We start from the raw sequence: 17291 nt of genomic DNA, 5'->3' as shown, positions 1-17291 counted from the left end.
TACATTTCAGCTGCTGCCAAACCTTGTGTGATAATAATCTAATGTATCTAATCCTACATGTGTGATACTGTCGGCTGAGCCGTGTATCTGAGTCTGTGATACTGTCTGCTGAGCCGTGTATCTAATCCTATCCTGTGTGATACTGTCCGCTGAGCCGTGTATCTAATCCTACCCTGTGTGATACTGTCTGCTGAGCCGTGTATCTGAGTCTGTGATACTGTCTGCTGAGCTGTGTATCTAATCCTATCATGTGTGATACTGTCTGCTCAGCCATGTATCTAATTCTATCATGTGTGATACTGTGTGCTGAGCCGTGTATCTAATCCTATCATGTGTGATACTGTCTGCTGAGCCGTGCATCTAATCCTACATGTGTGATACTGCCTGCTGAGCCGTGTATCTAATCCTATCATGTCTGATACTGTCTGTTGAGTCTGTGTATCTAATGCTGTCATGTGTGATACTGTCTGCTGAGCTGTATATCTAATCCTATCATGTGTGATACTGTCTGCTCAGCCATGTATCTAATTCTATCATGTGTGATACTGTGTGCTGAGCCGTGTATCTAATCCTATCTTGTCTGATACTGTGTGCTGAGCTGTGTATCTAATCCTATCATGTCTGATACTGTATGTTGAGTCTGTGTATCTAATGCTGTCATGTGTGATACTGTCTGCTGAGCTGTGTATCTAATCCTATCATGTGTGATACTGTCTGCTCAGCCATGTATCTAATTCTATCATATGTGATACTGTGTGCTGAGCCGTGTATCTAATCCTATCATGTGTGATACTGTGTGCTGAGCTGTGTATCTAATCCTATCATGTGTGATACTGTCTGCTGAGCTGTGTATCTAATCCTATCATGTGTGATACTGTCTGTTGAGCCGCTGTACCTAATACTACATGTGTTATACTGTCTGCTTAACTGGTGTATCTAAGCCAAGTGATACCGCTGGATTACAGATAACGCATCACTTTTCACCTTGTTTGTGGAAATAAAACCTTTAGACAATAAAGTCCCCCCTCCTTCATCTATCTCCTATCAGCCTGTAATTGCATCACAGTAGACCCCGCCCCCTTGTCTCTCTCTTTTCTCAATGTCTCTCCTCCTGTATTAGAAGCCGGTGTGCCAAGCTGTGCCCGTCCTCTCTGCCATCGTCCAGGTAGGCACCGTACGTTTTTCTGGATAGCGCAGCAATCCTTCATCAGGGTGAGATCTACAGCTCTTTTCATCCAGGGCCTCCTGGTTCATGAATAGAATGCTAGGACTACAGTGGAGACTGACACTGTCACAGGCAGAGCAGTAGGACAGATAGAGGATTACTGTTCACAAGCCATGAATAATTCTCTTACATGCTGTAACATTTCCACGGGCGGATCTGGTCCTACAAGGAACTAGGGGAAGGCAGAGACGGCTTAAAGTCTGAGGAGCCCCTGGTGAAAATATTATTCCCCTCCCCACCCCTAAGCTAGGATGTTGATACCTGCACAGGTGTGTAAGAAGTATGTCTGCATTCACATCCAGAGCTGCATTGTGGAAGAGGCAGCTGGTAGAATTATGAATGCAGCTCTGGATGTGACTAGAGCATGCCTCCCAAGAATGATATTGGCACTCTGCATCTTTAGGACGGACAATCTACATCTTGTAACTAAAGATAAGCATGAGATAAGAAACGTTAGAAGCAGATTTGACCAATAAAGAAAAGTTTGGCGCTGCACATTGGTTAACTCTTTCTTTGCTGCACCATACAGACTGATACCTGAAACCTATACCCCCAATCTCCGGCTGATAGATCTACAGACATGGCTAGTCGCCCTCCTCTGAAAATGGTGGGTGATATGCCCCTCATCGAATACTTTGCAGACAACTGGGAGAATGTGAAGAATTTCCAGGCTGAAGAAGGGGACCTGCTGATAGACACCTATCCCAAATCTGGTGAGAGCAAGGAAGGTGTGGTGCCTGCAGCCCACCTGCGCCATGGAGGTGCCCAGAAACCCTAATGTCTAAGTATTCTATGCCATGTTGACCCTTGGTAGGTACCACTTGGATCAGTGAGATTGTGGACTTAGTTGTACACGACGGAGAGACTAAGACAAGCCAACGTGGAACCATATTTGAGCGGGTGCCCTTCCTGGAGTTTGCTGTCCCTGGTATGCCAACAGGTAAGTGCTGCAGATTGGTTATTGTTGTTACACCCCTCCTGTATGATATATGGTCCATATGTTATAACAACCTGCCTCTTCGTTAGGTGCTGAGCAACTTAATGAAATGAAGCCTCCTCGCTTGATCAAGTCTCATTTACCCGTCCACCTCCTGCCAGAGAGCTTTTGGGAGAAGAACTGCAAGGTACTGACGTGGCTCTTCATGGACCACGGCTGATCTTCCATCTCCTGCCTGTCTACTACTATAAAGCTTGCTCCAACTATGTGTCATATCACTAGTCTGCGTCCTATCCCAGGCTTATCTCTAACCAGGTCTACCTCCCTTGCTGTAGGGTTTGGTCCTCCCATTACTCTAAAGGTTCTCGTCCTTCTCTTGCTGTAGAATCAGGTCCTTCTCTATTGTTCTAATTGGGACCATCTACTAAACAGCCACTGATCAGAGACCCCCATCTAGTAGCACATTAGACCTCCTTTGATCTTCAGAACCACAGAAAACTATTATGACGTGCATCCACAAGTATCAGAGGAACCAGGTGTGACAAGAAACCATTCCATGTACCATTACTGCACCTCCTCCAGCCTGACAGAAAGGGGTCAGAGATTCATGCTGCTTGCACCAAATTCTGACCTACCATCAGCACAGCGCAACAAAAATCTGAATCCATCCGACCAGGAGATGTTTGTCCGCTGCTCAGTGATACAAGTTTTGTGCTCTTTTTGCCCCCTGGAGTCTCTCCTTTCTGTTTCTCTTAGACACAATGGCGCTGTACCTGCTCATCTGCTGTTATAGCCCATCTGTGCTAAGGAATGGCGAGTTGTGTGTTTGCACACATTAGTTGGAGCTCCAGCGTTGTATTCAGCTGCTCCAACAATGCAGGGCCTGTTTATCATGGCAAAAACACACGGGCTTATGCGCAACTATGCTCGCCGCTACGGAATGTAGTTGCACATGAACGTTTTTTTTTTTCTTCTATGGCTGTTTAAACTCTGTACTATAGCAATGGAGTTTGAAAGAACCAGTGGGAAGATAGGTCCAGCTCGGGGACCCTAATAAAGGGGTCCTTCACTGCATGTCCTTCGCCGTTACTTTATAAACCGGTGTATGTCTCGTTCTACCTGGCTAGATCCATTATTGCTCTGTTCTCAGGGCTCCCATGCTTTCTGTAAGGCTGGGCCTAGTTGTCCTTCTGTAGAGCTCGGCCCAACATGTATGATCTCTCTCCATCTGTCTCTTGCAGTACACCTATGTCCGTCTTCCAATATAACCTTCTGTCTTATTCTGTAGAGTATGGTCAATCTCTGGACTTTCTCTTCCTCTTGCACTTTCTTCATGTTGTGCCATTTCAGGTCTTTCTCTCGCTGTAGATCCTGGTCACTCTCGAATATCCAACTTTTTATGATCCTCTCCTCCACAGATTATTTACGTGGCCCGAAATCCTAAGGACGTATTGGTGTCATTTTATCATTTCTATCGCATGGCCGTTGTCCACCCGGAGCCGGGGACGTTTGATGAATTTCTTCACCAGTTCATAAAAGGGACAGGTACATATAGGATCTATATACGTTATCTGCTGATTTATGGGCACAGACCATCATAAAAACACTGACATCTTACAGATAGCCTAGTAATGAGGGCACAATTTGACCCTCTAAATATCCTCTTGAAATGCTTCCAAGACTCCTCACAACCAGTACAGCACATGTAAGGGGGGACCCCAGAAATGTATTTGTGCATATTTGTTACATTTGTGCAAACGTTTATTTAGAACTCTACCCTCGGAATAGGCGCAAACTTCCTGAGAATAAGAGTAAAGTGGCTAACAGGGACATGAACAAATATCTCCTTATCTGTGTACATGTGTATTCTGTAATGTCATTCTGGGACATGAACACTCTGTAGAGTTATACTGGCCATGAACTGCAGAACTGTGGAACAGACTTCACACTTGCGGACAGAAATAAACCAACGGCTGATAAGTGCTCAAAACATGCACCAAGCATACCGCATGTATAAACAGATGGAATAGATACAATACGAGGTATTAGCTCATAATTCGGCCAAGGTACTTAAGCCTGCAAGCCCACTTCACAGGTTCTCATTGTCTTATGTGTCACGATAGCAACGACCTCCCGCTGGAACCTAGTTACCTATCTCATTCTAGATAATAACGGACCCACAGCAAGACACAGTTCACACTGCACATACTGAGAGCTGCACAGACATGCAGGAGCATAACACTGTTCACACTGATCATCATGAACGCTGCACAGACACCTCATGTCCAGCCACATGCACAGACACGCAGGAGCATGACACTGTTCACACTGAACAAACAGAGAAAAGCAGAGGAGCTGGTTTATATGAGTAACGGAACTTGTGGATTGGCTGGCTGGAGCAATCCACACCCAGCCAGCTCAATCAACCACCACCTGTGGGGCTGTGCTGCTGAAAACCCATGTAATACACAAGATTCCAGCAGCAAGCCCTAATGGTCCCCCCTTCCTTAAATAGGGGCCTCTGGAGATACAGGCATCTAACACACAGGGGTCTAAGACCCGAGGGACTGGCTGGCTGAAGAAATCCAACCCCAGTCAGCTTAATCAACCCCAACCTGTGGGGCTGGTCAGCTGGAAACCTATGTAGCATCACAGATCCCAGCAGAAACCCTAACAATAAGGGAAGTGATAGTGAAGCATGCCAGTGAGAGTACACAGTGGTGAGCGTCACTGCAAACTGTGTGTAGCTGCCTCTAGTCACAGACTGCTGAGAGACTCTGAGGGCTGCTAGCTGTGGCCGGAGAAGCACTTGGCTCTGAAGGAGTTCTGAGTCTGTATTGCTGAAGGAGTTTGGACTGCAAATCCACTAAGGCCACGGCCATAGGGAGCCTGTGGGAGCTATTCCAGAGACTGATCCTTTCTTCTAAAGTTGAATGCTTTGCAGACCGGCAACGGACATTGGACAACTCTGTATGCCTATCACTGTGAGAAGGACACTAGGGTTCGTAAGTGACGAAGTACCTCAGGAAAAACTAAGTATGTACACTTGAACAATCAGAAATGGACTGTAAGCAGGCCTGCTAGATAGAGACTCTGATATAGATCATTTTATTCATCAATGGAGCTTTGCATTGAATATCTTCTACCTTGTTGTGCATCAGCTCCTTGGACACCTCTTCAGTAAATATTGACTGTGTGTAGAGAGCCGCTGTCTTTATTGAACTATCCCTTACTCAAGAAATATTATGTGAGTTTCCGATGTACAGGTAGTCTTCCGTGATGGTGTGCATTAACTGTACATTGTATACCATATCTACCACAGGTAGCGATCGTTAGGTCAGGATGGTCAGGCCTTATCACTAACTGTTAAAGTGTTGCATTACTATTAGCAATCTTTCGCTTATCCCTTTCAAGTATATCTACTTGCGGATACCAGATGTAATAAAAAGCTATGTTTTTGTAGTCTGGCGTCTACTTTGTATTTTGCACCCTGTGTCATTCACCACCGTTATACTCGGAAACAGGAAGGCTCTCTTTTCTAAGGAGTTGGAGAACCGGTGATGTTATGTATGAAGGGTTAATGGCGACCGTGTAATGTGCCTGGTGTGATGTAATAGAGTGTAATAATGAGGTGTAACGGTGCAGTTAGGCACATTGTATAGAGCATATATGGGATCTATTAATGTAACATGGGAGAGAAACCGCTAGACTTTAGTATTGTGCACCACATGTATTCCGTAAGTGGGGACGCTGCATTTACAGGACATCTGAGGTCCGGGCCTATGGCCGATATGAGGATGTATTTAGCAGTTACGCTGCAAGTTATGAGATATAAAACTCTTCTCATAAATTATGAGGAATGTCATGTGCCTTGCTGCTGCCAGGGATCTAATGAAGTGATGATGATGATTTCTCCGTTCAGTCTGTCGCCTTGTTGATCAGCATACGCCATGCTTCCCTCTGTCTTTGGCCTCTTCCTTCAGATTTTCCAGTCATGTTCGTGTTAAACTTGGTTGTATCTAGCCAGCATGTTCTCTGACGTCTTCTTCTGGACCCAATGACTGTGCCGAGCATTAATGTTCAAGAGAATTAGCTTGTATGAGACCAAAGTATGAAAGCCGTTTGGTGATTTTGCTTTCTAGTGATACTTTTGGTCTGACATGGTCTAGGATCGCCTTATTTGTGACCGTCTCTGTCCATGGTATGAGGTACTGAGATGTATATGTCGGCGAGGGACAAGAACTTGTATTTAAGCAAAGTACTGTTGGTTTAATAGAGAGTTTACACTAAAGTTATACCGCAAGGTTAAAGTACACAAACCCTTCTATGAGGCATAACTATGTTTCTTATGTGATTGTTCCCAGCAAGAGAAACCACGTAATCTTGTAGATAAGATACCTTTTAATAGCTAACAAAAATACATGATGCTATAGCGAGCTTTCAAACTTTCTCAGAGTTCTGCTTCAGGCTTAAATGTAATAGATCCATAGAGGCATGCATATATATACACACATACTTATGACAAGGCACAGACATGGATGTGATTAATTTGCACTTAAAAGAATACTAGAACAGAAATACAAACACCTTTAAATAGTCACTGATAAGGATGTGAAGGTTTTATGGTCCCTGAATTAGTGTTAGGGGGTCATCAGGTCAGCAGAGTTATATGTGCTGTGGATGTCTTATATTTTCCAGTCACACTCGAACCCTTTTGAGCAATTTAAAGGGGTTGTCTCGTGAAATCAAGTGTGGTTCAGCACTTCTGTATGGCCATATTAATGCACTTTGTAATATACATCGTGCATTAATTATGAGCCATACAGAAGTTATTCACTTACCTGCTCCGTTGCTAGCGTCCCCGTCTAAATTCGCTGTCTTCTGGCGTTTTTAGACGCGCTTGCGCAGTTCGGTCTTCTCCCTGGTGAATTGGGCCGCTCGTGCCAGAGAGCTGGTCCTCGTAGCTCCGCCCCGTCACGTGTGCCGATTCCAGCCAATCAGGAGGCTGGAATCGGCAATGGACCGCACAGAGCCCACGGTGCACCATGGGAGAAGATCCGCGGTGCATCGTGGGTGAAGATCCCGGTGGCCATCTTGGTAAAGGAAGAAAGAAGTCGCCGCAGCGCGGGGATTCGGGTAAGTAATAAACTTTTTTTTTTTTTTTTTTTTTTTAACCCATCCCTTGGATTTGTCTCGCGCCGAACGGGGGGCCTATTGAATAAAAAAAAAACCCGTTTCGGCATGAGACAACCCCTTTAAAGCCTGTGTTGTTATAAATTTATATTTCCAAATTCTTATGAGCCGCTGTGATTTGAAATTGCCTTTCAGTATAATAACTTTCATATGTTTTTGTTGTGTCCGTGACTAGAACAATGCTTGTCCACAGGTAATTCTGTCTTTCTCTGTTTAATTGCTTCAGTTTTTGTCCTGTTTCTCCAACATAAAGGGTCCTAGCAAGACATTTACTACACAGGATCGGGTACACAACATTGGACGGGGAACTTGGGAATGTCCTATAAATCATATAGTCATATTGTGTGTTGGGGATTTGTATCCTGTCTGCGGTCCGTACATGTCAGCAGGTCTCACAGCTCCTTACCTTGCAGGGATAAGTTCCTTTTTGTGTGTCAGAGGGTAATGCACTCCGGATTATAATGTACCTCAAATTAGGAGGTTGCCTGTGATACAGAAGGGGAGGTTGCAGGATTACAGTTTTCAGACGGTCATCCTTGTGTAGGGTATGGTGGAGTTTCTTTGCAGTTTTCCTTAGTACCTCTCACTGTGGATTGTAGGTCACTATTAGAGGTACACAACAGTTTCCTTCCTTCTCTGTGTATTGGAGTAGTTGATTCCTGGGTATCCTGGTGGCTCTGTTGATTTGGTCATTACCGAGGTGGGATGGTAGCCCTGATTTATAAATGTCCTTTTTAGATGGTATAAATGTTCCTCTCTGTCTGTTGGGTTGGAGCAGATCCGGTTGTATCCGCTATAAAATTCCATGAGATTCAATGCATTCCACCGCACCATAAACCAGACATTAAGCTACATCATACGCTACACAAGGATGACAGTATGAAAACCATATTCCTGAATCCTCCCCTTCAACAGGCTCCTCCAAATTTGAGGACCTGTATAATCAGGAGTGTGTTGCCATCAGATACACAAAAAGGAACTTATTCCTGCAAGGTAAGGAGCTGCAAGTCCTGCTCACATGTACTGACCGCGGACAGTATACAGATCCCCAACACACATCAGGACTATAAGATCCCTGTAATGTAAGGAGCTGTAAGACCTGCTCACATGTACGGACCGCGGACAGGATACAGATCCCCAACACACAGCAGGACTATAAGATCCCGGGGATATTCACATGTTCCACGTCTGATGTTGTGTACCTGATCCAGTGCAGTAAATGTCCTGTTGGGGCCTCTTATGTTGGGGGAAACTGGACAGAAACTCAAAGTGAAGATGAGGTCTCATCGTGACACAATTAGAACTCCTGCACACTTGCGTTTTTCTTGTGTGTCTTTTTTTTCATGCGTTAACGCTGTGGTTTTTTTACCCGGTTGTCAATGGGACTTTGTAATACGCAGCAATATTGCGTGAAAAAACGCACAAGAAAAACGCAAGTGTGCAGGAGCCCTTAAACAGAGAAGGACAGAATTACCTGTGGTCGAGCACTTTTCTAGTCATGGACCCGACCTAGAACATATGAGACATTTTCAACAGAGGGTTAAATTGCTCAAAAGTGTTCATGCGTGACTGGGAAGTATGAGACATCCATAGCAAAAATAACACTGCTGGCATGATGACCCCCTAATACTAATTCAGGGACAATAAAAGATTCACATCTTTATCAGTGATTATTTAAATATGTTTGTACTTCTGTTCTAGCATTCTTTTAGGTGCAAATTAATCACATCCATGTCTGTGCCTTGTCATAAGTATGTATATGACTCGCCACTAATTCTCCAACTTCCCGATGTCGTAGAAACATGAAATTTGGCACGAGAATTGATTATGTCTAGAGATGACCTGCTGGGGGGGAGATCTCTTTCTCTCACTCTCTCCCCCACCGGCACCCGAAGCTTTAGAGACGAGCAGGCAGGTACTCGCATAAGGCACTACTTGATCGAGTAGTTTGCCTTAGTGAGTATGCTCGATCATCTCTAATTATATCCAAAATAGGAAAAATAATGGGGTCCCAACTAGATTATTCGATTATAGCGCAAAAAAACAGTGTCCTTTTGTTTTGTTTGGCTTGAGGCATGTAAAAGGCTTCACCAGAGGCCGGGGGGGGGGGGGGGGGCGTGGGGGACGTTGGGAACCCCCAATAACAACTAACAACATTAGTAGAAAAGGGGGAGCTATCCAAGCACTGGCGGGAGATCCAGGGGAGGTGACTGACACAGGACACTGGAAATTCCCACATAGACCAAATGGTACATGACCTCTGGGCGGCGCCCCTGACTGGGCTTGTCCTCGGCGTCCCCCCCGCGCCTCCTTTAGACATCAAGATTGTCAAGTTAATTCATTTTCTTTGAAGCACTTATCAATGCCATGTTACATATGTGTCCGCAAACCAATAAACATATTTTGAAAGAAAAAAACTAGCGTCCAAATTTTACGTACGGAATCTAATTCTTTCACTTCCCGATGTCATAGAAATTTGAAATATGGCACGAGCATTGATTATGTCATAAATAGGAAACGCTAATAGGTGCCAACTCGATTATTCAATTCTATGCGCAAAAGAATTAGCGTCCAAATTTTACGTACGTAATCTAATTCTCTCACTTCCCGATGTCATTTTATATAAAGGAAACGTTGCATGGTTGCCTCCACGTGGTGTTTTCTGGGTAACGCAGAGAACCATGCAAAATGGTGAACATATTTTTTTCCCGGTATCTCTAAAGTAACCACGACTTCATAAGATTTTCCGCGTGAACACCAGATAAACACCAGTACCAAATTAACTCGGGCAAAGCCGGGTATATCAGCTAGTCTATATATATATACACCTCTTTGCATCTTTTTCATTTAAGCCTGAAGCAAAACTCTGAGTAAGTTTGAAAGCTCGCCCGCCATAGCATCATGTATTTTTGTTAGCAATTAAAAGGTATCTTATCTACAAGATTACGTGCTTTCTCTTTCTGGGAAAAATCACATTTTGCTCTACTGGCGACACCGGACCAAACCTTTTCATTATGTTTATTATACAACTGTTCAGTATAGATATTGTTATAGAAAAACAATTTGTCACCCCTGTCCCCATTTCTTATTGCTGCGCCATTCTGAACCCGTGTCATACCACAACCCGCGACTGGTTACAGCACCAAAGGGTCCGGAGGGGTACAGGAGGGTCCGGAGGAGTACAGAAGGGTCCGGAGGAGTACAGAAGGGTCCGGAGGAATACAGAAGGGTCTGGAGGAGGACAGAAGGGTTTGGAAGAGGACAGAGGGGTCCGTAGGAGGACAGAGGGGGGTCTGGCTGCTGCTTTCTCCCTGCTCTACACTCAGAGCACATGCCACCTGATCCCAGTATATATCTGTATGGGAGTGAAGGGCAAAATGCCTATCAGCCAAATGAGTGTTTGGTCAACAGCTATCTATACACTCTTTTGGCCTCCATTGGGTAAATGGGGGCCTGATGCTATGTTTGGTGTATATGCCAAGAGCATTCCAGGTGCATACGTTGTATGTTGTATGTGTTCATAAAACGTGATGTGAGTCTAATGTGTGGCTGCGGGATGCCCTGTAATTTGTCTTGCTTGCCTTCCATAGTTTCTTATGGACCATGGGGTGCCCACAATAAGGACTTTTGGAAAATAAGACATCAGAGAGACATCCTCTACCTCTTCTATGAGGACATGTTAGAGGTGAGGAGATTACGTCAGAATAAGCTTCTTTATACCAATGTCGCTGTCTTGTGAGAGCTGATCAGGACTTCTAAACATCTACTTAGGACCCAAAACGAGAAATCAGAAAAGTGATGAAGTACGTAGGTAAGGATCTACCCGATGATGTTGTGGAGAAGATCCACCAGCGTACAACCTTCAAAGCCATGAAAGACAACCCCATGGCCAACTACAGCAACATCCCGAGCTCCGTCATGGACCAAACCATCTCACCCTTCATGAGGAAAGGTATGAATGCTTACCTCCCACTGATGTCTATTACAGTAACATCTATGTCTGAAGTCCTAGTCACTAAATCTTGTACTTCCTCCATTTTAGGAACCTGTGGAGACTGGAAGACTCATTTCACAGTGGCTCAAAATGAGTTATTTGATGAATATTACAAGAAGGAGATCTCTGACACCGACCTGACCTTCCGCTTCTAGGAGCATGAAATCCCCTGTATACCCCCATATACATTTTTAAAACTTTTTAGGATCCTCCTCCTCACATTCATTTACAACCCTAATTGTCTTTTGTACCTGTTAAATGTTAATTATGTGTAACAATATCCTAATTGTGTTTGTGACTTGATGATCTTACAATTAAAAAGTATAGCTGACATAAATGACATTGTCACTTAATAATACACAATCCATTACAAGTCAGGAATGTTGGTATGTACGAAAAAGTGGTGCAGAGGCCAGTGTTCTGGCCGAGGGGCATATTTTTCATTTATTGTCACCACTATATCTTACACTTGTGACATCACTATCCTCCTATTATAAATGATACCCTATACACCGAATGATCACTGTTTTAGGAACACCTCCTAAATAATGGTTTGGTCCACCCGTTTGGGCAATCACAACTTTCAGACATCAGGGAAGAGATTCCACAAGGTGGTCAACATCCTTCATACTTATCTCGCCCCATACCCGCTGCAGCAGCTCCGTCAGTTGGTGCACATTTTGTAGATAAGCAAGAGCAGACCTCACAGCCGCTTCCAGCAGATCCCGAACATGTTCAATGGGGTTACAGTCGGGTAAGTTTAGGGGCCAAGACAATGTGGAAGATTCATTGTTGTGTTCCTCTAACCACTCCCTAGTGATTCGAGGAGGATTGTCCTGTAGAAAGATGTCACTGTGGTCAGAGACTTCCTGTAGACATGAGTGCAGATGGTCAGCTAACAGTTCTCTGTAGTGTTCATCGTACATGGATTGTGGTTTGATGACCAATGGTCCTCAGCTATGTCTGTAGCGATTTCAGGTACTGGGTTGGAACCTCAGGTGTAGTAGCCGCAGTTCTGAAGACTAGTCAGGGAAGAGCCAGCAGGCAGCAATGGGAGGTCTCAGTGTCGCGGTACAAATGTAAGAGATAGGTAGCATAGTCAGAAGGGTAGCCAGAGGTCAGTATCTCAGTTGAATAGTAGAGGAGAAGGCAGTATTGGAACTGAATCAAGGCTTGGAGCATAATAATCATGCAGGGAAGGAATGTCAGGGCCAGGCTTTTATAGAAAGTCCCAATTAGCGGCAGAGTGGGGCCAAGACAGGGAGGCAGGAACTAGACTAGCAGGAATATAAAACAAGGTTAGGTTTCAGAAGAGGAACTATCCAAATCCTGGATGGCCTAGTGGAGAGAGCTGCTGAGTGGACTGCAGGAGGTTGCAGTTTTGAGCCTCGACAGCAGCCCCTCTGCTTGCGGATGGCTTGTAAAACTCTTTTTTATCAGTCTCCCAGGAGTTCTCCTCCTCTGGCTCATATCCCTGTCACTTCACAAAGTATTGTAGCTTATCTCTCTGTGGTCTGGAGTCCTGAATTTTCTCCACAACGAACTCATCTTGGCCCTGAATCTTCACGGGAGGGGGAGGCGGTTGATGCCTTCTCACAAAGGTATATTCAGTGAATTGCTTTAGCAGGGACATGTGAAAGACAAGTTGAATCTGGAAGCTTTAGCCGGAATGCCATCTAACTGACCCTCGCTGCAATTGGGAAGGGTCCGATGAATTTTTGCTTAAGTTTGGGAGAGGGTACATGGGCCTTCGGGTTCTTGGTGGCCAACCACAGCTTTTCTCCAACCTGGATGGTAGGAGCTACTTGGCGGTTACAGTCGGACACTTTCTTTTAGGCATACTGGGCTTCCTGCAAGGTTTCTTTCAATCGCTTCTGCATTTCTGCTATTGCTATCAGTCTATGATTAACTATCGGGACTGGAGTGTTAATGGGAGGCCAGGAATGAAGAAGGCATGTGTACTGTAGTTGGAGTAGAACGGGCTCTGGGCAGTTGAACTGTGCTGAGCATTGTTGTAGGTGAACTCTGCTGTCGATAAATAATTTACCCAGTCATCCTGGAGATGGTAGACGAAGCAGCGGAGATACTGCTCAAGAGTCTGGTTTGTTCTCTCACATTGGCCGTTAGACTGAGGGTGAAAGCAGAGGAGAGATTCATGGTAGTTCCTAGGGCCGTACAGAAGTGCTTCTAGAACTTTGAAGTGAACTGGATCCCTCTGTCAGAGACCTCATCATTTGGAATTCCATGTAGTTGGAAAACTTCCCAAATCAACAACTCTGCGGTGTGCTCGGCGGTCATAATCTTTTCTAAGAGGATGAAGTGAGCCATCTTTGTGAGTCAGTCCACGAAAACAAGCATAGTAGTCATTCTTTTTGAAGGGGGTGGGTCCACTATAAAGTCCATAGAAATAGATTCCCATAGCCTGGATGGGATGGAGACATTGTAGGAAACCCAAAGGGTGAGCTCGTGGCATCTTGTTCCGAGCACATACTTCGCAAGAGGTGACATACCTCTTCACAGTCCTCCTGCAGTCGGGCCTCCAGAAGGAATGAAGCAAGAGTTCTAAAGTCTTTGTGACTCCAAGGTGACCGGCAAGTTTGGAATCATGGACTAGTTCAAGGACTTGGAGTTGACCCGCTTCGGGAACATACAGTTGGTGATCTCTAAAACAAATTTTCACATCCTTAGAAAGACGACTCAGGATAGGGTAATTTTAAACTTTGTTAGAAGGTGTTCAGAGTGCAGGATACCCAAAAAACTTTTTAAGGACAGGATTGCATAGTCTGTGTTTGACCCCTCTTCGGGCTCCAAAAATATCCTGGACAAAGCACCTGCCTTGCCATTTCTGGAACCGGGTCAGTAGGACACAAGAAAATTGAACCGGGAGAAAAACAGGGCCCATTGTGCTTGTCTCACAGATAATCTCTTGGTAGTAGGGAGAAATTTCAAGTTCTTATTGGCGGTAAGAACCATTACTGGATGATGAGCACCTTCCAAAAGGTACCTCTATTTGGTGAAAGCCACCTTGATGGCCAGAAGCTTCCCGTTCCTGACGTCATAGTTTTTGTCGGTGGCAGATAAAGGTGAAGGACAGAAATGCACAAGGATGTAGTTGCATCTTATCTCTGACTCATTGTGACAGGATAGCTTCCACTGTGGAGTCGGAGGCATCCAACTCAACAACAAAAGACAATTCTATTCTTGGGTGGATCAGTACTGGTGCTGAAGTAAACAGAGTCTTTAGATTCTCCAAAGCGATCTGTGCTTCCAGGGACCAGAAAAAGATGTGCTTTCTTTGTGAGGAAGGTTATAGGAGAGATGACCGTTGAGAAGCCATTAATAAATCTCCTGTAGAAGTTCACAAAACCGATCAGACACTGTACTTCCCTCAAAATTTTTGGAACAGGCCAATCCAGGATGGTTTTAATCTTGCTGGGGTCCACACTTAGGCCGTCTGGGGAGATAATGTATCCCAGAAATTGCATTTGGGTCTGTTCAAACTTGCACTTCCTTTGTTTGATGTAGAGATTATTCATTTGGAGTCATTCCAAGACCACTGCAATGTGCCTACGGTGTTCCTCCAAATTATCAGGGAGATAAAAATGTCTTTGAGATATTCCAGTATGAATTGGTCCAACAGATCTCAAAATACATCGTTGATAAAGTGCTGGAAGGTGGCGGGAGCACTGCAAAGGCTGAATGGCATCACTAGGTATTCTAAATGACCGTACCTTGTCCTAAAAGCAGTCTTCCATTCAAGATAATAGGCCCCACATGTAATCCTTAAAGGGGTTGTCTCATGAAATCAAGTGGGGTTATATACTTCTGTATGGCCATATTAATGCACTTTGTAATGTACATCGTGCATTAATTATGAGCCATACAGAAGTTATTCACTTACCTGCTCCGTTGCTAGCGTCCCCGTCGCCATGGATCCATCTAAATTCACCGTCTTCTGGCGATTTTAGACGCGCTTGCGCTGTGCGGTCTTCTCCGTGCTGAATGGGGCCGCTCGTGCCGGAGAGCTAGTCCTCGTAGCCCCGCCCCGTCACATGTGCCGATTCCAGCCAATCAGGAGGCTGGAATCGGCAATGGACCGCACAGAGCCCACGGTGCACCATGGGAGAAGACCCGCGGTGCATCGTGGGTGAAGATCCCGGTGGCCATCTTGGTAAGGTAAGTAAGAAGTCGCCGCAGAGCGGGTATTCGGGTAAGTACTATCCGTTTGTTTTTTTTTAACCCATCCCTTGTGTTTGTCTCGCGCCGAACGGGGGGCCTATTGAAAAAAAAACAAAAACGTTTCGGCGTGAGACAACCCCTTTAACTCCCTGTAATCGATACATGGTCACAGGATTGAGTCACTCTTTTTCAATAAAGAAGAAGGTCGAATGAACCCCCTTTTTCACATTTACGTCCAGGTATTCTGGGAGTACCTTCAACTCCGGTTCTTAAAAGTTGTAAATTAGCCCAAATTAAATAGAAACATCGGGGAGCAACTCCACTGGGCAATCATAGGGCCGAGGTGGTGGCAGCTGGTCAGCTCTCTTCTTGCTGCAGACCTCTCTTAACATCTGGTACTGAATCGGTAACTTCTCAAAGTCCTGTTGTCCATCTTCGGGGTCTTGCACTGGTTTAGGGGCGGTTGGTGCCATCTTGCAGTTCTCCTTACAGTACTCTGTAGGGAGGGCAATGGTCCTTGATTCCCAGTTGATAGAGGGATTTTGGGTAGAGAATAGAGATGAGTGAGCGTACTCGGAAAAGCACTACTCGCTCGAGTAATTTGCTTTATCCGAGTATCGCTGTGCTCGTCCCTGAAGATTCGGGTGCCGGCACGGAGCGGGGAGCTGCAGGGGAGAGTGGGGAGGAACGGAGGGGAGATCTTTCTCTCCCTCTCTCCCGCCCGCTCTCCCCTGCTCCCCGCTGCGACTCACCTGTCAGCCGCAGCGGCACCCGAATCTTCAGACCCGAGCACAGCGATACTCGGATAAAGCAAATTACTCGAGCGAGTAGTGCTTTTCCGAGTACGCTCGCTCATCTCTAGTAGAGAATCAGGGGATCCCGAGAATTGCCATTTAAGGGACAAGAGGAGCTGAAAGCTGATCGTTTCTTCATAGTCAGGTTTCATATAGAGCTCCAGTTCAATTGTCTCGGGCGTGACTGGTCCCGAGCACAAGGGTGCCAAGGCACAGCAATTTGGATCATCAAAGATTTGATTTATGGCAGTTGTGAAGGCAGCGAGGCTATCAAGCAGATCACTATTGGACTCTACGTATGGTGAGGCCTAGGTAAGAGTGTCATCAGCGAGGAGGTTGATGATAAAGAATACCTTTTTCCTGTCACTGGTAAACAAACTTCCCTTTTTATGGGTTCCTTAACCCCTCCCCTTACTTACCCCTGACCAATCCAATTGAATATAAATAGCCCACTCACCCTATGTCCTCCCCCCCTCCTTCTATCTTACTTTACTATTTATTAACCCTATCCTGCCCGTTCCACTCCCTAACAACCCTGTCATGCAGGGCCTTCTCTTATGGGCCCTTGCAGGGCCCGATCCGGCCCCGAGCTTGCTTTCTGCATTGATTTAGCAAACCTTAATATTGGCAATGATCTCCCGGATATTTCGCTGGCAGTGGTATGTGGATGTCTGGCACTAAATTGCGCATCTCCAAAAGTTGCCTCTGTAACTCTTCAATCTCTTGTTGCATCCTAGCAGCCATTTCCTGGTAGAAGGTGCAAAAATCCTGGAGTTCTGTCATCTGTTTTCTCAGAGTGGTCAGCACTCTGTGACTATTTTGTAGCGGTTTCAGCCACTGGCTTGGAGCGTCAGGTGTAGTAGCTGCAGGTGTGAAGAGTAGTCAGGGAAGAGCTAGGAGTCGGCAATGGAAGATCTCAGTGTCGCGGTACGAATGGAGAAGGTGCGCAGGGTAGTCAGAAGGGAAGCC

At 45.4% G+C, this 17291-nt stretch overlaps 1 protein-coding gene across 1 annotated transcript; it reads left to right on the top strand.

Annotated features, from left to right (window-relative positions):
- The first annotated feature begins 1058 nt into the window (after positions 1 to 1058).
- On the top strand, positions 1059 to 11597 carry LOC136577161 (sulfotransferase 1A1-like). Its single transcript, XM_066576939.1, has 8 exons — positions 1059 to 1165; positions 1755 to 1938; positions 2040 to 2165; positions 2252 to 2349; positions 3581 to 3707; positions 10946 to 11040; positions 11127 to 11307; positions 11398 to 11597. Exons 2-8 carry the CDS (start codon positions 1806 to 1808, stop codon positions 11502 to 11504), a joined length of 867 nt encoding a protein of 288 aa, XP_066433036.1. The 5' UTR covers positions 1059 to 1165; positions 1755 to 1805; the 3' UTR covers positions 11505 to 11597.
- The last annotated feature ends 5694 nt before the right edge of the window (positions 11598 to 17291 follow it).

This window comes from Eleutherodactylus coqui, chromosome 8 (genome assembly GCF_035609145.1).
Source record: "Eleutherodactylus coqui strain aEleCoq1 chromosome 8, aEleCoq1.hap1, whole genome shotgun sequence".
NCBI classification, from domain to species: Eukaryota; Metazoa; Chordata; class Amphibia; order Anura; family Eleutherodactylidae; genus Eleutherodactylus; species Eleutherodactylus coqui.
Note: the sequence above shows the minus strand (reverse complement) of the source record. Positions and strands in the feature narration are given on the sequence as shown.